We start from the raw sequence: 21,395 nt of genomic DNA on the forward strand, positions 1-21,395 counted from the left end.
TGAAATCATAAAACTTCATAAAATAATCTGGGGTTCTTTTTATTTGCCTTCTGGCTTTTGAACCCTTGGCGCATTCTCTGGACACCTTTCCAAGCTTTCCTCTGCAACCCTGAGGAGAAATTCTAACTCCACCTTGCGCTGTGTGGGGCACCTCTTCCCTGCACAGCTCGTTAGCCAACTGCTAGTCAGAAGCAGCTTGGAAGGAGGAAGAGGAGGGTGCTGTTAGAACTCCCTAAACTACTGCAGCTGCTGCTTAGAGTAACTGGGCGTGGTGGCAGGGGAGCAGCTGAACATGCTGAGGAGTTCAATTCCTTTTGTATTCAAATCAACCTGTGGTTCTGGATCCCATCATCTAACTAGCGGTGACCTGCAGAGAGAGAAGGGAAAGCAGTATTGCCAACCCCAAGCATTCAAAAATCATGACTCAGCCCCCAAAATATCATGAGATTAGCTTAATTATCATGAAATTAAAATAAAAATCATTTTGTTTCCTACCTGACTTCTGCTTTTTTCACCTTTAAGGGGAACCTGCCTATCCCCAATGTGCATGATCATCTCATCTCGAACATACACATAAAAATGCAGGCTTCCCTATTTGCTTCTCATGGGACATTCCACTTATGTAACTCCTGGGGTGTGGCATGGTGCCATTTGATCCCTCTTTGACCCACTCCCTAGCTAGATAGGCAGCTGCCCCACCCACATTCTTCCTCCATGTTCTCCCACAGTTTCTGGTCCCTCTACTACAACCTAACCCTTACATTCACTTGCCTCTCATATTTTTTCCTTCTCCCCTCACAGTCCCCTACCCATCACATTCACCACTCTGCCACCCACATTCCCCTGTACTCCATATTTCCCTGCACCACTCCGCAAAATCTGTCTTCTGCACCAACAATAACCTGCGCTTCTTTGTAATTTCCTGACCCATTTCCTAACACATCCCTCTTCCCTCCTGCCACCACAGGCCCATTCCCTGCATTTCCATAGTATCCCATCCCTTCCCTTGCCCTCACTTGGTGACTTAAGGAGCCACAATCTTTCCTCAGGGCCACCTGGCTTTAGCCCCATTGGAAAGAATGGAAGGTGGCAACCATCAATACTAAGGGAACCCTTACTCTGATCTCCAAAGGCTAAAGGAAAATAGTGGTTACCTTGCTGAAGGCAGCCAGTGGCTTCAGTCTTTTTTTAATAAATGAGAGATTGGAAGCCATTCTGGATAAGGGTAAAATTTCACAAGACTGAATAAAAGATTTACGAACCTCAGTATCATTAAACTCACAATAAAGTCATAAAAGCTGGCAACACTGCAAGTTTAATAACGTCTCAGCTTTGCTGTTGCCCAGTTCTGTGGCCATTCACCATCAAGATACTTCTCCTGGAGAGGCTGCCTCCTGGTACCCCAAGAACTGCTATTGCATCTCTAATGGGTCAATGTGAAAAACAAGAGGGTCTCCCAAAGGAAGATACACAAAAGGACAGTGATCTCAATAATTTCAGGATGGGAGGGATTGTGGGGGTGGGAAGAAAAACAAAACTTTTTAAACTTGGGAACAACTAAATCTATACTCAGGCACCTAGCTAATGGTCCGAATTTCAGACATGCTGAGCACCTTCAGCTTCAAATGAGGTCAAATTTATAAATGAAAGTAGAATTTTATTTATTCCTATGTATAAAATAATTTGTTTTCCATCACAGCTATATGGTGTGGTGAATCGTTTAGAAAGGCTACTTAAGGATACTGTGCACAGGTCCACAAGCAGTTTGGATGCCAATCAGAAACCACTGTTTTGTCTTTTTCACCATGCCATTTCTGTACATCTCACTCCCACGGATTTCATAAAGTACTTCTCCAATTCCTTAAACTGTAAAACGGGCAAAGTTAGAATTAAACCAATCAAAAACTGAATCCAATGACAAGACCACACACAGACCCTAATTTGCATCTTAGTCATAATTTAGCAGTATGTGTACTCTGTTTTTTGAGTCTTTGATTGATTTTCACATAATTAGTCCCATTAGTAACAGAGTTTATGATGTCAGGTTTCAGGGGGTAGCCGTGTTAGTCTGTATCTACAAAAACAACAAGGAGTCTGGTGGCACCTTAAAGACTAACAGATTTATTTGGGCATAAGCTTTCGTGGGTAAAAACCTCACTTCTTCGGATGCATAGAGCATCCAATAAAGAAAACAAGCCTATAAAGAAGGGGGAACAGAAAGGCCTGGGATAGTGGACGGGTAACAGCCCCATGCCGAGCTGCCTATGAGAAACTGACAAAAGGAGACTGTATGGCGTTTAAGGGCTGATAAACTCTTAACTTAAATTGAGTTTAAGGGCTGATCTAATTGAAGGGGACTAGTTAGGGAAAAGGTGGGACCCCTAGAGAAACTGCACCAAGTGCAACTGACAAGATCTTTAAAGCGAAACACTCATTTCATAGGAAAATATTCACAGATTGCAGGTAACCTTTTACACCTGAGAAAAAGACAGATGTATAAAACACTGTTGGTCACAGAAGGGTGCTGGCTGTCTCAGCCTGATATGGCAGCAGAGGCACAAACTTGAGGAGTGCTATATTGTTATCAGTTGAGTTAATTTTCAACTCTGAGACTAAATCAGGAAGCATAACCGTATTACAAAATATCCTTTGAACATTCTTCCAAGATGATATAGTGTTAATACACTTCAGGTTTTAAAAATAATTTGTAAAGTTAATTTATAGTAGTCGTGAAAGGTGCTAAATTGGCAGCTCCTATGAGGGAGCAATGAGTACTCAGCACTGCACAAGAAGCACTCAACACCGCAAACAATAAAGCCTCTGGAGACTGGACTCTTTGATTTAACAAGGATAATAAAGATAATAAGGTGATAAGTAACAGTCAGCATAGATCTGTCAAGAACAAATCATGTCAAACCAACCTAATAGCTTTCTTTGATAGGATAACAAGTCCTGTGGTTAGAGGGGGAAGCGGCAGATGTGGTATATCTTAACTTTAGTAAAGCTTCTAATACTGTCTTGCATGACCTTCTCATAAACAAACTAGGGAAATATAACCTAGATGGAGTGACTACAAGCTGAGTGCATAACTGGTTGGAAAATGGTTCCCGGAGAGTAGTTATCAGTGGTTCACAGTCAGGCTGAAAGGGCATATCGAGTGGGGTCATGAAGGGATCAGTTCTGTTCAATATCTTAATCAATGATTTAGATAATGGCACAGAGAGTAAACTTATGAAGTTTGCGGACGATACCAAGCTGGGACAGGTTGCAAGACTGCTTTGGAGGATAGGATTAAATTCAAAATGACCTGGACAAACTGGAGAAATGGTCTGATAGAATGAAATTCAATAAGGACAAATACAAAGTACTCCACTTAGGATGGAACAATCAGTTGCACACATACAAAATGGAAAATGACTGCCTAGGAAGGAGTACTGCAGAAAATGACTGCCTAGGAAGGAGTACTGCAGAAAGAGGGATCTGGGAGTCATAGTGGATCACAAGCTAAATATGAGTCAACATTGTAACACTGTTGCAAAAAAAGCAAACATAATTCTGGGATGTATTAGCAGGAGTGTTGTAAGCAAGACACAAGTAGTAATTCTTCTGTTCTACTCCGCGCTGATTAGGCCTCAACTGGACTATTGTGTCCAGTTCTTGGCATCACGTGCCAGGAAAGATGTGGACAAATTAGAGAAAGTCCAGAGAAGAGCAACAAAAATGATTAAAGGTCTAGAAAACATGATCTATGAGGGAAGATTTAAAAAAATGGGTTTGTTTAATCTGGAGAAGAGAAGACAAAGGGGAGATGACAACAGTTTTCAAGTACATACAAGGTTGTTACAATAAGGAGGGAGAAAAAATGTTCTCCTTAACTTCTGAGGATAGGACAAGAAGCAATGGGCTTAAATTACAGCAAAGGTGGGTTAGGTTGGACATTAGGAAAAACTCCCTAACTGTCAGGGTGGTTAAGCACTGCAATAAATTGGCCAGGGAGGTTGTGGAATCTCTGTCATTGGAGATTTTTAAGAGCAGGTTAGACAAACACCTGTCAGGGATGGTCTAGATAATACAGTATTTAGTCCTGCCATGAGTTCAGGGGACTGGACTAGATGACCTCTCGAGGTCCCTTCTAGTCCTACGATTCTATGATTTAACCACAGAATAGGCATTGTGGCAACGCCAGCTTTCCCTTACTCGCAATTTGTCTCAACTCCACCCTGGAGGGGACAGATGGAAGGGGATAGTTTAGTTTTCTTGTTCATTTAGTCCTTGGCCTCTGACAAAGTGGGTCAACATGAGTGGCAGATGCAAAGTCCATATGTTTATTGATTGGCTTGTTTGGTTTATTCATAAAATAGCAAATGTACATGGTCCTATCTACAATATTTAGCACTTGATATTTTAACCTAATAATTCAATTAAAAACAAGAGACTGCTCAAATAAATTTACCTATCCAGCCCCAATACCCTTCAAGCAAAAACCTATATGAGATGAGAACTTGCACCATGCCCTAAAGACCACTAAGCTTTGGCTCTGTAGGGAGAGTTCTGCTTGGCAAGTTCCAGATCCAAGGACCCTACACTGAGACGGGTTGGTCACAAGTCCCCTGTTATCTATATTTGGAGACTAATATCTTATGTGTCTCTGCTGATCTCAATTTTTGTGGCAGTGCATGGGGAGGAAGACCGTATCAGATAGCCAGGATGCAGGCTATGGGACTTTGCAGACCGAAGTCGACATCTTGAATTGCACCCAAAAATGAATAGCAAGCCCATACAGCTGACAAAGAAAAGGCGTAATGTATGTTTTGTGGCCACATATTGCTCCAGCTGAAGCTTCCGAGTTGTCTTCAAGTATAACCCCACATGGGGGGTGCTGCAGTAATCTATCTGAAGATGACAGAAGTCATGGATCACTTGGACAAGTCTGAGCTGAGGGAAATGTTGTCAACACCTAGCCAGATGAAGAAGGAAAAGGGTGTTCTTGATCAACAAAGTTACTTGAAATTCCAGAAGCAGTTTATCCAAAAAACACCCCCAAATCACAAACCCCTTGAATAAAAGTTGGACAAAATCCCACAATAATGAGTGTCATTGTCCTTAGTATTCTCAAGATCCCTCCCCCACCCAATTAGCATTATTACCTCTATCTAACCCAGATTAAGCCTCAGACTGTTTACACTCATCCAGTTCCCAATCAACATTAAATCCTGGGAAATCAGACAACACCTGGGTTTGATAAAAAAGACAGCTGTGTGTTATCTACGTGTGATTGACACTCTGCCCAAAACTTCTCTCTCTCTCTCTCTCTCTAAGTGGTCTCATAAACAGACAGAACAGGAAGAATGTGGTTTTATGATGTGCTTGTGTCCAGCAGGAACTGGACTGAAATTACTGCTATATTTCACATAGCCCATTGAAAACTAATGATGACTGCAGGAAACAATCAGGATGTAGAGGTGGTTGGATCTGTAGTTCATTACTGTTTCCCTGAGCCACCAGTCCATTTACATTCATGTTGATTCTTACTTTAATTAAAAAGTTTTCTAATAATTTTTGAAGTGTTTTTTAAAAAAAAAATTGAAATGCATGATGCTCTGCTTTTAACTTAACTTGTGGACATACAAAATTAGCAAAATAAGTTGTACAGAGATTATATATCAAGGTTTGTTTGGGTTTTTTTTTTTTTTGTAAATTTAAAGCTGCAATCAATATTGAATCATATAAAAACACAAGATATAAAAACTATAGTACGTTACCAAAGGCCTACATTCTTCAAATAGATTTTACATTAAAAAAAAATCAATATTTAATTTTGTCTTGAAACACAGGAAAAATATACAGTGCCTTTAGTCCGAAAGGGATTTTCAAATTTTTACATATCCAATTAAAAAAAAATCACTTCATGCATCTTCGAAATCTCCCCCTTTGGAGTGGAATGCAGTACTTGTCTAACAACACAACGAAACACTAGCATATAGATTCACAGAGGAAGTAAAAAAAATAGCATATGCAATTAAAACTTCAGGAAAAGATAGGTATACAGAACATATTTAATTAAACTGGATTTAATCAGAGCATAGATCTGCTCTTGCAAAATGCTATGAGATCTTTAATAAGTACACGTGATTAGGCCTTGGTTTCATTTCTTACAAAGCTGGGGCATAGGTTTGCCAACTTTCTGATTGCAGAAAACTGAACACCTTTGTCCCGCCCCCTGCCCTGCCCTTTCTACAAGGCTCCGTCCCTGCTCATTCCATTCCCCTTCCCTCCATCACATGCTCTCCCGCACCCTCACTCACTTGCTCATTTTCATCACGCTGAGGCAGGGGGCTTGGGGTGCAGGGGGTTGAGACCTCCAGCTGAAGATGCAGGCTCTGCAGTGGGGCCAGGGATGAGGAGTTTAGGGTGCGAGAGGGGGCTCAGGGCTGGGGCAGGGGGGTGAGAGCTCCAGCTGGGGGTGTGGGCTCTGGGTTGTGGCTGGGGATGAGGGGTTTGGAGTGCATTAGGGGGCTCCAGGCTGGAGGGGTAGGGCTGAGGGGTTTGAAGTGTGGGAGGGGGCTCCGGGCTGGGGCAGAGGGGTGGGGTGCGGGGGAGGGTGAGAGTTCCCGCTAGGGAGGCAGGCCAGAAATGAGGGGTTTAAGGTGCGAGAAGGGTTTGGAGTGTGGGAGGGGGCTCCAGGCTGAGGCAGGGGATTAGGATGCAGGGGGGTGAGGGCTCTGACTTAGGGTGTGGGCTCTGAGGTGGGGCCAGAGATGAGGAGTTTGGCATGCAGGAGGGGCCTCAGGGCTGGGACAGGGGGTTGGGGCATGGGGGGTGAGGGCTCCAGCTGAGATGCAGGCTCTGGGGTGGGGCTGGGGATGAGGTGTTTTGGCTGGAGGAGGGAGCTCCGGGCTGGGGCCAAGGTGTTCGGAGTGCGGGAGGGGGTGCAGGCTCTGGAAGGGACTTTGGGTACGGGAGGGGGCTCAGGGATGGGGCAGGGGGTTGGGGTGTGGGAAGGGGTTCGGGCTCCCGGGTGGCACTTACCTTAGGCAGCTCCCGTAAGTGACCAGCATGTCCCTGCATCTCCTAGGTGCAGGGGCAGCCAGGGGACTCCGCTTGCTGCCTTCACCTGCAGGCGCTCCTCCACAGGTCCCTTGGCTGCGGTTCCCAGCCAATGGGAGCTGCGGAGTTAGTGCTCGGGGCGGAGGCAGCGTGCGGAGCCTCCCTTGCCGTCCCTGTGCCTAGGGGCTTCTGGGAACCATGCAGAGCCAGGGCAGGCAGGGAGCTTGCCTTAGCCCTACTGCACCGCTGACCAGACTTCTAACGGTCCAGTCAGCAATGCTGACAAGAGCTGCATGGGTCCCTTTTCAACCTGGCGTTCCAGTCGAAAACCAGACGCCTGGCAACCCCACATTGGTTCAGTAATAACTCAGAGGGAAGCATGCTTCCTACTGCAACATTCAGAATTTACTGTGGAAGTCTCCCATCTAAACAGGGATTAGACTCAAACACATTTAAGCCCGGATCCTGTAAACAGATGTGCACCCAGCCACACCTGTGACTGGACAGAGAGCCACTAAGGTCAGACAGTGTAGTCACATCTGTTTGTAGGATCAAGACATTAACTTGTACGATCTGGCAAAATTTGAGCCTGAAGTGATATGGCTGTGGACTATATCACCTGCCTATACTGGAAGGAGGACAGGAGACACTGGATGTGGTTTAATCAGGATGAAAACTTTATTAACAACTGTCTGGGAGTACCCAGCAGATAAAAGTGTACAGCGCAGGCAACTCCATGATCACTTCAGTATCTACCTGGGGGCCTTCTGTCAGCCCCACCCCCTTTTCCATCCTGATCCCCAGCCAACCTGCTGCTGGAACCTTACCACCCCCAACCCCCTTCAAATAAGTGTTCAGCTGGGCTATGAAGAAGGGGGGGCTGGCTCTCTGCTGTGCCAATCATAGGAGCCCCAACACCCTGCCCCTTTTCCACTCCATTAACAAACACCTCCTTTAAACCCTTTACTAAATCATTTATCTAATTACGGTATCCCTTCCCTATGGAACATCTGCACTGGACATCCGTCCCACATTTACAAAATGAGTTGCAACATTATAGCCTCGCTCCTGTTCCATGCTGGACCCAAATGAGCCCTTCCACCTGAATCCACTGTGGGGAAGGCGAAAAAACTCCCACTCTGCCTTGGCCAATTTGATAGTAAAGGAAAAATTCCTTCCCAGCCCCCCCAAGAATTTAGAGGCTAGCACAGTGTCTCCAGCGGATCCTGACCAAACCTGGTATTTCGCCACTTTCAAGGGTAGCGGCTGTTCAACTTGGGCCAGGTGAAAGAGGGCTTCTCCTGTCTGGCTTGCACCTATATACTCTCCCCTCTCTTCTGATCACCTGGCGGGGGGGTGGACGAGTCAGAGTCTCCATGTTTACCCGTTCTGCATCTGCAGCAACATATGTGCCTCTGTGCCCTTAAAGAGGTATGCTAAAGAGGTATGCCCCTTCCCCCAGCAAGCCAGACAATTCCCCCCCGCCCCTGCACTTAAAGTGTGGTGCAGTCATTGTTAATGATCTCCAGCTGCTGATCAACTTTGAACAGTGTACTGTACGTATTTTAAGTTACACTAAAGTGATAGAACATTAAAATTAAAGCCCATGAAATTACTTGTACATATTTCCATATGGAATGTTCACACTAAAACCCTTTCCAATTCTTAAATGCATACATATTGTACTTATAATTTATGAGTGAGATTCTATACTGTGCTTCTAAGAGGTGTCCAGGGGATGGGAGTGCTAAGGTGGCTTTAAGCTACTTTACTCCCTCTTGATCCTGAGCTGCTCTAGGGGCTGGAGAGGACCGCAGCATAATTTAGACAGCTCTGGGATGTGTATATCTAAGCCCTGGTCTACACACGAGAATAGCGTAGCTGAAGTCGACGTATCTTAGATCGACTTACCTCGCGTCCTCATGACGCGGGGTCCACTGCCGCCACTCCCCCGTCGACTCCGCTTCCGCCTCTCGGCAGTGGTGGAGTTCCGGAGTCGATGGCAGAGCAATCGGGGATCGATTTATCAAAGCTACACTAGACGCAATAAATCGCTCCCCAATAGATCGATCACTACCCACCAATCCGGCGGGTAGTGAAGACCTGCCACAAGTTACTGCAATCTCTAGGTTTGCCTTAGGGGCCACAGTGCCACCCAGAATCTTCACAGCACGGCATGCTGCAGCCCTGCTCCTGACATGCCCCTCCCAGTCCTAGCATACCTCCTACTCCAGGGAGTGTGAAGGATTCCTCAAAGCACAGCCTTACTCCTGTCTACTGTAGTGCCTGTGCTAGTGGGAATCCTCACCTAGATGGACCAGGGAATTTTAAGGTCTGTTATACCACTCAGGCCCTTTTATCCAGCATAGCGGGACCAGAGCAGGGGTGAGGATTTCCCCGCATTATTTTAGCCAATTAATTGTCTGTACTAATATGATAAGCAGAGAGTTTGTACACTCACATATTATCAAGCATTTAAACCTATCCCACCAATCGCCGAAACAGGCACACCAGCATGTAAGTAGAGTCCTATTTCACTAGGAGGGTGGTGAAGCACTGGAATGCTTTACCTAGGGAGGTGGTGGAATCTCCTTCCTTGGAGGTTTTTAAGGCCCGGGTTTACAAAGCCCTGGCTGAGATGATTTAGTTGGGAATTGGTCCTGCTTTGAGCAGGGGGTTGGACTAGATGACCTCCTGAGGTCCCTTCCAACCCTGATTCTATGATTCCTGCATGGATACAAAATATGCATCCGCATCCAATCCACGATCCACAAATATGGTCCACGGATATCCACAGATTTGCAGGGCTCTCTCTCCTTTGGTACCTACGAACTTACTTTGTGTAATGAAAAAAAAGCAACGTTTTGTTAAAGTGACAACTGCAAAGAAAAGAAAAGCAGGGAGGTGTGCTAAACAACAAATTACTTTAACTTATTTGTTTTTATAATAAAGTGCTCATTTAATATTTGGTGTTAGCTGATGATACTCTGTATTGCCCAAACAGTGCATAAGAGTCACGACCATTAAACAAAATGGAAAACAGAAAAAAGCCTTTTATACTTCCCCATAAAAAAAAATTCTACTGACAAAAAGGGTAGCGAAAAAAGAGAGAGAGATCCTTTGTTATGTTTACTTTCAGAATTTGTAATGCACTCTGATAATACAGTGATGAGCGTGGTACAAAAGGCTAGACAGTTAGAAGGACTGACTGAGCAATTTATGATACCAGAAAGAGACAGGCCAGAGAGTTTTTATAAATACTGAAAATGGAAAAATCGTTCAGGGCCAAAGTCAATAGAGTTACACTGGGATGGCTCAGAGTTTTTACAAGTCCTGTCCTCTCTAAACTGCTTTGTGCATTGTCGGAACACCCATTAACTAGCTGCCTGTCTTGCTTTTCTACATCTATACATATATTTAAAAATGCACAATGGATATGTTTTTCCAACAATAAAACTTAACTTAGGTTTGCCATCCAGTGTCAACATTTTAATAAATGAACAATAGCACCAAAGAAAATATTCAGCTACAATAACTAATGTATTGATTATTGGAATGCTACAATTCAAGCTTTCTGGCCATATTGTGCCCCCACCTAAACCTGTATACCCTCACTTCATCAGAACACAATTTGGCCTCCTTGTGTCAAATGTTACAATGATTCTAAAGAGAATGTTGCAAATATGTAAAATTATAAATAGCTTTATTTTGTAAATACCTTCATATGAAAATGTGAATTAAAAACCTAGAAAACAAAATAATGAATATAAATCATAAATTACTCTATTGTCCTTAGCACATGTTAGTGTGCAACATACAGAAAGCTCGTTAGAAAAAAAGCTATCAGTGTTAACCTCTACATTCCTAGCTGACTAAATATTTGCAACGAAGCATAGACTTCAGCTCTGTATTTTTTCCCCTATAGGACTAACTGCTTTACATATGATATACGTAATACCAGTGGTTCTCAATCAGATGTGCACGTACTTCTGGAGTTACGCAGATGTCTGCGAGGGGATACATCAACTCATCTAGATATTTGCCTAGTTTTAAAACAGGCTACATAAAAAGCACTAGCAACGTCAGTACAAACTAAAATTTCATACAGACAATGACTTGTTTATACTGTTCTATATACTATACACTGAAATGTAAGTACAATATTTATATTTCGATTGATTTATTTTATAACTATATGGTAAGAATGAGAATGGAAGCAATTTTTCAGAAAGAGTGTGCTGTGACACTTTTGTATTTTTATGTCTGATTTTGTAAGCAAGTAGTTTTTAAGAAAGGTGAAACTTGTGGGTATGCAAGACAAATCAGACTCCTGGAAAGGTTGAGAGCCACTGCTTTATATCAGTGGTCTCCAAAGTGGGGTGCACGCACCCAAGGGGGTGCGTGCTCAAAAAATTTTTACTGATAGGAGTGCGCAATCAAAAAAGTTTGGAGACCACTGCTTTATACCACCAAAACTAGCAGTACCTACAATGTCATGGCTAGAAATGTGACAGAATACATTCAAAAATCTGTAAACCTCAATTGCAAAATACACACATACATTATTTGAAATAAACAAACTCGCTCATTATCACATTTCAAATATTCTAATTATTAAATGCTTGAGCCCGCAAAATATTTCTCATTTGAGTATTTCTTATCAATGTCTATAGCCCATATTTTAACTCCTTAAGCTATTAGCATGGTTGGATTTTGTTTCCTTTTGTGAGCAATGTAATGACAAATTGCACATAATGAAGTTTGTAAAAATAACTCTAGATTTAAGGCATTTAAAATGCATGATTGACTTGTCATACAAAAGCACTTAGTCTACCCAGAAATTGGTGTTCATCACCGAAGCACTGAATACAGAGAAAATTATTCTTAAATTCTGAAGAATCACTGCCCTAATGGCTCCAATCTGCCTTCAGAACCACACAATAGATCTCCAAAATCTGAAACAGTTCAGGTAGTAGAGGGACTGTCAACAGCTTTAACACTAGCCTATTGATATGCTCAGTTCACCCATGCACCAAGAAGTGCCTGTCCCACAGTGAATGGCCCTTTAAGGGGGGATAGGTCCAGCCCCACTGGTGACACTTTGATTATTTTCTCTACCTGGGAATGCAAGCTAAGTGACAGGACAAGCAGGCCATGTAGCTAAAATCAGCCATTCTGAGATGGAGATGAAATCAGAAGCCTCTGGAGAGCCAGGGGGGAATGACAAAGAAAGAGATTAGGCAGCTTAGAGAGGAGAATGCCATGCCATGAGGGCTGTGGGGACCTTGAGCCAAGTCGGGAGAGAAGAGAGACTCTTTGAAGCAGGGTTGGAAGCTGGCTACTGTGGGCTGGAGGAGCTGCCCTTAACTACTGCACAGCTCTAGGAAGGAAGGCTGTGGAGTCCTTTAACCAGGATGAAGTAGTGAACAATGCAAGGAAGGAGGGGTATGGAATCCATTAATCAGGGGAAGAGTTTGGCCCTGAGGGGCCAAAGGAAATTGTATATTTATAAGGACTTAATAAATTGGATGCCAGGCTGGTGGAATATTAAATAATTTGGTCTGCAAACAAGTTATTATAAAGAAGCAAGAGGGAACTGAGGGCAGTGATTTTAACGCAGCACACTATGCAATGTAGGGATGTGCTCCAAGGGTGGCACCATGCCACAGATCCATGGTTCCTTTCTGTTCTGAGAGTAAGTGCCCGCAAAATTTAACCATTTATGCATTTATTATGATGGCATCTGAAACAGACACATCTGGGCTCAATACAGAGGTGACAGTCATGCACGCCTCTCAATCTGCAGCAGAGCTAACACTGATTACACTGAATTGTTCACAAAGAGTGAGAGTATATGGTCCTGTGATTGCAAATGACAAGATATAGCTGATATGATGGGGAATGATTCAGGCAGTGTGCTACTATCAAAGTTCAGCATCCAATAGAGCGCTATCTGGAAACAGTTGTTCTGTACGTCCTTGCCCCTTCATGTCTTCAAAGTGGTGAGTGTACGAATGGCTTTGTAGGTCATGACTAAAAATCACAACGAGGTTTGCTCATCTCTGTAGTGCTAGAAAATATATTTGGATCATGGCTTTCCTGTTCAAAACTCTCTCTGTGGACATCAGCATCTCGCATGCAATCACATTTTGAGGGTAATATTTAAATTATATATACAGAGAATTAAAACATAGTCCCAGATCAACAAGTATCAGTACAAACATGAATGCACTTCAGATAATGCAACCATTCTCTATAATCTGTTATGACTGGTGAAGAAATGGCTAAGAACCCAATTCAATGCCTACATTCCACAACTAGGCATGCTCTAGGGGAAAATATTCCCCAAATACACACTGGATAATGTAAGGATTAAACATCGGCTCCAATTGGCAGAAGCACTTCAGTCTTCATGGCTGAGGATGTTACGGAGATTCCCAAACCTGAGCTGGCTTTTGTAGGTGACGAATCTGATGAATTGTCACCGATTGAGGTGTCAATAGAGGAGGTTTGGTAATTAACTGATAAACTTAACAGTGACAAGTCACCGGGACCAGATGGCATTCACCCAAGAATTCTGAAAGAACTCAAATGTGAAATTGTGGAACTAACAACTATGGTTTGTAACCTGTCCTTTAAATCGGCTTCTGTACCCAGTGACTGGAAGATAGCTAATGTAACGCCAATATTTAAAAAGGGCTCTAGAGGTGATCCCAGCAATTACAGACCAGTAAATCTAACGTCAGTACCGGGCAAATTAGTTGAAACAATCGTAAAGAATAAAATTGTCAGACACATAGAAGAACATAAATTGTTGGGCAAAAGTCAACATGGTTTCTGTAAAGGGAAATCATGTCTTACTAATCTATTAGAGTTCTTTGAAGGGGTCAACAAACATGTGGACAAGGGGGATCCAGTGGACATAGTGTACTTAGATTTCCAGAAAGCCTTTGACAAGGTCCCTCACCAAAGGCTCTTATGTAAATTAAGTTCTCATGGGATAAGAGGGAAGATCCTTTTATGGATTGAGAACTGGTTAAAAGACAGTGAACAAAGGGTAGGAATAAATGGTAAATTTTCAGAATGGAGAGGGGTAACTAGTGATGTTCCCCAAGGGTCAGTCCTAGAACCAATCCTATTCAACTTATTCATAAATTATCTGGAGGAAGGGGTAAAAAGTGAGGTGGCAAAGTTTGCAGATGATACTAAACTGCTCAAGATAGTTAAGACCAAAGCAGACTGTGAAGAACTTCAAAAAGATCTCACAAAACTAAGTGATTGGGCAACAAAATGGCAAATGACATTTAATGTGGATAAATGTAAAGTAATGCACATTGGGAAAAATAACCCCAACTATACATACAAGATGGTGGGGGCTAATTTAGCTACAACTAATCAGGAAAAAGATCTTGGAGTCATTGTGGATAGTTCTCTGAAGACGTCCACACAGCGTGCAGCGGCAGTCAAAAGAGCAAACAGGATGTTAGGAATCATTAAAAAAGGGATAGCGAATAAGACGGAGAATATCTTATTGCCCTTATATAAATCCAAAGTACGCCCACATCTTGAATACTGCGTACAGATGTGGTCTCCTCATCTCAAAAAAGATATACTGGCATTAGCAAAGGTTTAGAGAAGGGCAACTAAAATGATTAGGGGGTTGGAACGGGTCCCATATGAGGAGAGATTAAAGAGGCTAGGACTTTTCAGCTTGGAAAAGAGGAGACTAAGGGGGGATATGATAGAGGTATATAAAATCATGAGTGGTGTGGAGAAAGTAAATAAAGAAAAGTTATTAACTTGTTCCCATAATATAAGAACAAGGGGCCACCAAATGAAATTAATGGGCAGCAGGTTTAAAACAAATAAAAGGAAGTTCTTCTTTATACAGCGCACAGTCAACTTGTGGAACTCATTGTCTGAGGAGGTTGTGAAGGCTAGGACTATAACAGGGTTTAAAAGAGAACTGGATAAATTCATGGAGGTTAAGTCCATTAATGGCTATTAGCCAGGATGGGTAAGGAATAGAGTCCCTAGCCTCTGTTTGTCAGAGGATGGTGATGGACGACAGGAGAGAGATCACTTGATCATTACCTGTTAGGTTCACTCCCTCTTGGGCCCCTGGCATTGGCCACTGTTGGTAGACAGGATACTGGACTAGATGGACCTTTAGTCTGACCCAATATGTCCATTCTTAAGTTCACAGATCTGAAAAGCTATCCATGCACCCCCAGATCTTGCATTTGGCTCTCATTGAAGAATCTGGTGTAAATTCCCTAGTCCTGATCACGTGCAAACTTCTGCCAGTAATTTGAGGTTATGCACGGGTATCTCCAAAAAGAGCAGAATCAAGCCTTTTTGATCTTTGTATCTAATTGGATGGGATCTTATGAAATGTTTTCCACAGTACAGCCATTGTAGACTAAAGTTACCCTGCAGATACAAGTGTTTTAGTGTAATTTTTCCAAAAAATATTATAGGTTGGATTTTCAAAAGCATTCAGTGTTGGCCAAAATCTGCTCCCACTAAACCAGTAGTTCTCAAACTTTTGTACTGATGACTCCTTTCACATAGAAAGCCTCTGAGTGCGACTCCTCCTTATAAATTAAAATCACTTTTTATATATTTAACACTATTATAAATGCTGGCGGCAAAGCAGGGTTTGAGGTGGAGGCTGACAGCTCGCGACCCCCCCCATGTATGAACCTTGTGACCCCCTGAGGGGTCCCGATCCCCAGTTTGAGAATCCGTGCATTAAACCCAATGGTAAAATGCCAGCTGAATGCTTTTGAAAATTCCACCCTATTTTCCCAGTCCCCCAAATTATACTATATACTTTACAGTATAAATAGAGCAATGGCCTGAAGAACGTTGAGCCTAACTTTACTATTATTTAGTAAATCTAACTAACGAAAATCCAGAGCAGTTCCTTTGCTTCTGTGAAGTTACTCTAGATCTGGCCAGTGTACAGGAGTGCAGAATTTGGCCGTTACAGTATAATTTTAGATGTGAGCCAGTGAATAGCTATAGCAGAATGTACAGAAGGGGTGAGGTATGGAGGAATGAGGTCTAGAACAATATAATCATGTGGTTACTCAGTTCAGGTATTTGCATATATAAGTGGTTCAAAGTGAAAACAAATATTGGGCCAAATTCTTTCATGGTGCAAATAAGCAAAATTGCATGGTAGTCAATTGATCTGTGCCCATTTCTACTAGTAGATAATTTGATCTATTGTTTTCACAATATAAGGTACAGTCCTATTCAAATTTTTTAACAACCTTTCTTTACTTAAGTATTAAATGGAATTGCTAAAAAATGCTCTGCAATATTCTAACTAACTAGTCACCTGATGGAGGTAGCAATACAGTATGTTTGACCATTTTATTCCAGTGTCAAAGGAAGCAAAAAAGAGAGTTTAGGTACATCTTAACAAATAAAAGGGCATGATAAGATTTGGAATGAAAAACTTTACTATTTTTTACACTCTTGGAACACTGGCATTTTCCAGATTGCCAGCCAATGGAACATTAGGAAGAAAGCATATTAAAAAGATTTTTATCAAAACCTGGATTTATAACACCCCTTTGCTCTGGGGAGTTTTATGTAAGGATCCTACACTTCTCCTCCCCCTTTTCTCCATCCCTCCTGCCAGCCATCAATAACACCCATTAATTTATAGATTCATAGATTAAGGCCAGAAAGGATTATTGTGATCATCTAGTAAGACTTCCTGAATAATATAACTACAGTGGGAATTATTTTTATCCTGTGTAAAAGCATGTGTAAAGGGGGTGTACAGAGATATAGCTTTCAAAATTTCAGCTCTCCATTACAGATTGGAGCCAGCAGTGGAATCTGGATCTAATTTTGCATTCCAGACTTTACAAAATTCCAATGTGTTCAGCTCTGAGTCCCATTTCTCATAAAGCTTGCATGTGTACTACATACAATAAAACTATATTTAAAATATTATTTAGGTTGTAAAGTCAAGCACTTAGAAATTAGGAAATGCCAGATTTACGTTTGCCTCTGCAACCTTAATTCTGCCCTCTTGTGCATCCATCTTCCATCCTGAGATATTGGGCAGTAAACCTGTCACTGGTCTAGGAATGAATATTGTCCATTTGGCATCTCAGACCAGCATTACTTTGAGAGGAAGTTCCACATTTGGGATGTGGGTGCTGTGGAAGAAAACATTTCCTTATCAGTTTGTTTTAAAAGAAAACTGATAGCTGTTTGAAGCGGCTCAGACATTTGGAATGTTAGAACCAATCCAGTTGGAGACAAATTAACAGGCAGAGGGCAGGTACCATGGTCTAAGGCTCACAATGTATAATATGGCTGTGGAATTTATTACATTGACAGCACCATCATATATGTATAACACATACACCCTCTCTGCAGAATTAGGGCAGGAGATATTTGTTCAGATTGTTATCCTGTCTATAAGGAAGAGCATGTATAATTCTTGCTCCAGAAAAAAAAAGTGTAGTGCTGGCCATATAGAAAAAAGGACAATGATTCTAGAAGATATAATGGTTCTGTGCAACATAAAAAATCATAACTAGATGGAAACTACTGACTCTGACCTAATTCCCATGAACTATATAGCAAAGTTTATAAGCTTTCCCCTTCATTCCATGACTATGGGCTGAATTTCCAGCTATCTAAAAATCACATTTTTCACAGCCTGAAGCGGAGCTTTTCCTATTATTCAGATGCCTTTGAATAAGAATTGTTACGTGGACCAAATTACAAGAAATTCTTTTTGGCATCACTAACCCTTTGAATACATGTCTAAAGCAACGTAGAAAGATCCAATTTTCAAGCAGAATCCACAAAGGGCAATTTTTGACCTGTGCTAAAAAATTAACTTTGAACGGTGCCCCAAGTCTTTTAGCAAAAGCTTTGAAGATTCCCAGCACCCTTATGGAAAACATTCTAAATAATGTTACAGGCTTCACCGATGCTAATATGAAAGAAGCAGAGAAGAAATCCCTTACCCCGCATTAACAATTATAGTACTGAAAATTAGCGCCACTCCTGACAAAAGTTTGCTCTTGCAGTGGACATGGGACTTATAATGCTATTTTACACAGAATAAAGGTTAAATATGTATATGGAAGTAGCAATGGGTGGAGGGGTAAAGGACAGAGAATGGGGGAAGTAGAGATGTAGTCTATAGCATTTGGCCAGCAGTTCCTTTCAATTCTCTTATTATGTATAGAGACCAAAAGTGACCCTGAATGCTTTATCCTCACATTGGCTAGTAGAGTGCAGTTTCACAATCCTGCTCTTCTTCCAACCCCAATAAAGTCTTGATCATACCCCAAGTATTACAACCACAGCAGCAGTGAACCGAACTCTTCATCCCAAACTCAGTTCTCAGTGCCACACCCCCATCCCTAGTCTTGGTCCCAGGCAATAAGCATTACTAGCTAGTGGGCCTTAGTGTACATTTCTGCAGTTACCAGCAGCAGCCACCGCAGAAATGCAAATCCCAGCACTGATCTGAAAGGACAGAGACAACAGCACAATCAGACACTGCCCTCAGCTTCAAATCACTTGCAATACATGGCACAGAAGTTAAGAGACTGCAGGGATTCAATATTTCCATCCATTATAGATTATACTGTTGGCTACAGGGGAAAGTATAAAAACTGGAACCCACACCTTAAAACTGGTTATTTCCGATGCAGCCAAAAGAAAACACCACACACAGCATGTCACACCTTAAGTGCAAGCCACCAGCCCTACCCTCCAAACACACACAAGGGAATGGGATACAGTGAGACGAGGACACACCTTACAGGATAGAAAGGTTCTGGATCACATTAAGAGTTTTGCATGTAGTCAGTTACCTATTCTGCCATTTCCATCCAAAAGTGAACAGGCCTGGAAGGTGGTTACAGGAAGAGAAAATTTGATTCTCTTCCTCAGGCCACAGTCTCAATCTGTTTAGTCTCATCACTCTTAGGAGGCAATTTAGTAACATTACATTTGAAGCCTGCTGCTAATGGAGAAAAGGGGGAAAGAGATAAAAGGTTCAAGAGAGACAGGAGAGAGACTAGTTTCCAAATATGGCATCCATCAATGCCCTGAGCCCCCTACATCTTTCCCTATGTAATCAACAGGGTAAGAAACCTACCAATTCTCTCTCTAGCCCACCAACACAAGTTAACACCTTGCCCTCTGTAAGGAGCAGTGTTGCTAATTATAAACACACTGTGCTTTCCCACATCAAAACGCCCCTCCACAGCAAGATGCCTCCCATCCTTGCCCACAGTACAGCAACCACCAGGCAGATAGGAAGATAGCAAAAGGAAGATAGCCCAGCTGGAGAAACCCTGCAGGGAGTGGAAGTAGCAGAGGAAAAGACAGGTTGCTGCCTGATCCCCAAGTGGCAGGGTTGGGTTTACACTGAACCAGGTGGGGGCAGCATGGTGTTTTTTGAAGGCTCTATCCTGGGGAAATCCTACCCATTACCCCTCCTGTAACAGGCTTGGTTTTAAGGCCCCCAGAGGAATCCCTTCCCAAAATGTGGTGGGTTTTCCAATGGCAAGATCTCCCCTCTTCTAACACACCCCAGCGGAGGGGGGGGGGGCTCTTCTTCCCCTGCGTGGGGGGGAAGCGAGACCCTCCTCGCCTCTCCTGGGTGTGGGTCTCCTCAGGTAGGCGTCTCCCGCAGGGAAGCGAGGCGGTTCCCATGGATGGGAGAGAAGGAAGTTCAGGGCCGTGAGGGGAAGCGGGTGGGGGTTCTGCGGGGCATGACCCGCGGCCAGTCTCTGGGAAGGGACCCCCTCGGGGCTCGGTCAGTGTGGCCGACCCGAGCCCCGCACCGTTCCCAGAGCCGCTGCAGCCCAGCCGCGCCGCTGCCTTGCCCCCTTTCCCCCCCCGGCCCCCCCCCCCCCCCCCCCCCCCCCAGAATGAATGAATGAATGACAGGGCGGCTGCTTACTTGAGCATGGCCTCTTCCTTCTCTTCCTCTTCTTTCTGCCGGTCCATCACTGCCATAATGATGTTCCTCTCCTCCTCTGTCAGGTGGCTCAGGTCGGGCAGCTCCTGCATCGGGGGAGGCACCGTGGGTGGGCGAGGGCCGCGGGGCCCCACCGAAGAAGACATTTTTATTTCTGCCTTTTCCCTTACACCTTCTACCTTAGCAAGGCAAAGCCAATCACGCCTCTCCGCCTCCTCCCTTCACAGTGTAGTCCTCTGCTCATCGGCAGCAGGCAGCAGCTCTCCGGCGGCGGCAGCAGCAGCAGAGGAGGCGGAGACCCAGCCTTTCATGGTTGCTTGCATCCACCCCAGCCCGGCTGCTGCTGCTCCCTTTGTTTGCCCAGCTCTAGGAAGGTTTGGGGCTGCCCTCCTGCCTCTTGCATCCCATCCTCCCGGGGGGGGCGGGGGGAGAGAGGGCTCGGGATTACAGCTAGTAGGCTGTGTGCACAGGCAGGCTGGATGCACAGAGCTGGAAGAGAAGGGCGGATGCTGCTGCTGCTAGCTTTGAGGAGGGAGGGGGGAGTTGGGTGTCAGTTAGGCGGAGTCCAAGCCGCTCCGCTCCTGGAAGATGCTCCTGCTGTCTCACACTGAGCACCACCAGCTGTGGAGTCCATGAACCTGAGCCACCCACACCCCTGGCATCCCCTGACTTGTCCTCGGGCCACATGTTTGCCAGAGTTGCTACTGGGATGATATTTTCCTCTCTGATCTTTCTCAGCTCTCTTTACCTCGATTAATGGCCATGCACCTTGCCAGTCTCCTCAGCTGGTGCTCTGCCCCCGGCCTACCTTGTGCAGGGTCCACCTGCACTTTATCCTGCTCTGCCTAAGCTTTCTCACTGCAACCCAGTGTGACAGGCTTTCACCTGGCTCCCCCACTACAGGTCAGCACCATGTCCTGGAGCTCCCCAACCTTGGGCTGGTGCCAGGCACTCTCCATCACTTTGTTGGACACACTCCCCAGTCTCCCCTGACCACACACTGGCCCTACACACATGCTGACCAGACTCCTATGACTTAGGCTAAGGATGGAGGTACTCCATCTGGGTCCCTGCTTTGACCCAGTCATGTATTTACTATGCCAGTCTTTTCTTGGCTTCTCTGCTTTCAACACAACTTGTAGATATTTTCCTTGGGCTCCTAAATTGCAGACTGGCACTACATGAACTCTAACCCTTCTTCCCCTGCACTTGATGTGGGTTTTACGATCTCACTGGGTGCCCCATCTTGAGCCAGAGCAGAGCATGCTCCACACTTTCCCTATTCCCCCTTACTTCAGACTAGCCCCACACATTCTTCCTATTTTCTCCTACTTGGGCCTTCCATAACCAAGCTTGAAATATGTGATAG

At 43.9% G+C, this 21,395-nt stretch overlaps 1 protein-coding gene across 3 annotated transcripts in view; it reads right to left on the reverse strand.

Annotated features, from left to right (window-relative positions):
- RIMS1 (regulating synaptic membrane exocytosis 1) overlaps window positions 1-20,172 on the reverse strand; it is a 484,827-nt gene extending 464,655 nt beyond the window's left edge. For 2 of the 3 annotated variants that reach the window (XM_026654647.1, XM_026654643.1), the window contains exon 1: window positions 20,009-20,172. In XM_026654647.1, coding sequence (XP_026510432.1) covers window positions 20,009-20,172 — 164 coding nt within the window. Of the gene's footprint in view, window positions 1-6,760; window positions 6,793-7,981; window positions 7,997-20,008 lie in introns of all 3 variants that reach the window. The other variant, XM_026654646.1, reaches the window with a different exon arrangement.
- Between the last annotated feature and the right edge of the window lie 1,223 nt (window positions 20,173-21,395).

The sequence above is a fragment of the Terrapene carolina genome, unplaced genomic scaffold (genome assembly GCF_002925995.2).
Source record: "Terrapene carolina triunguis isolate 2854851 unplaced genomic scaffold, T_m_triunguis-2.0 Scaffold42, whole genome shotgun sequence".
In the NCBI taxonomy this organism is placed as follows: domain Eukaryota; kingdom Metazoa; phylum Chordata; order Testudines; family Emydidae; genus Terrapene; species Terrapene triunguis.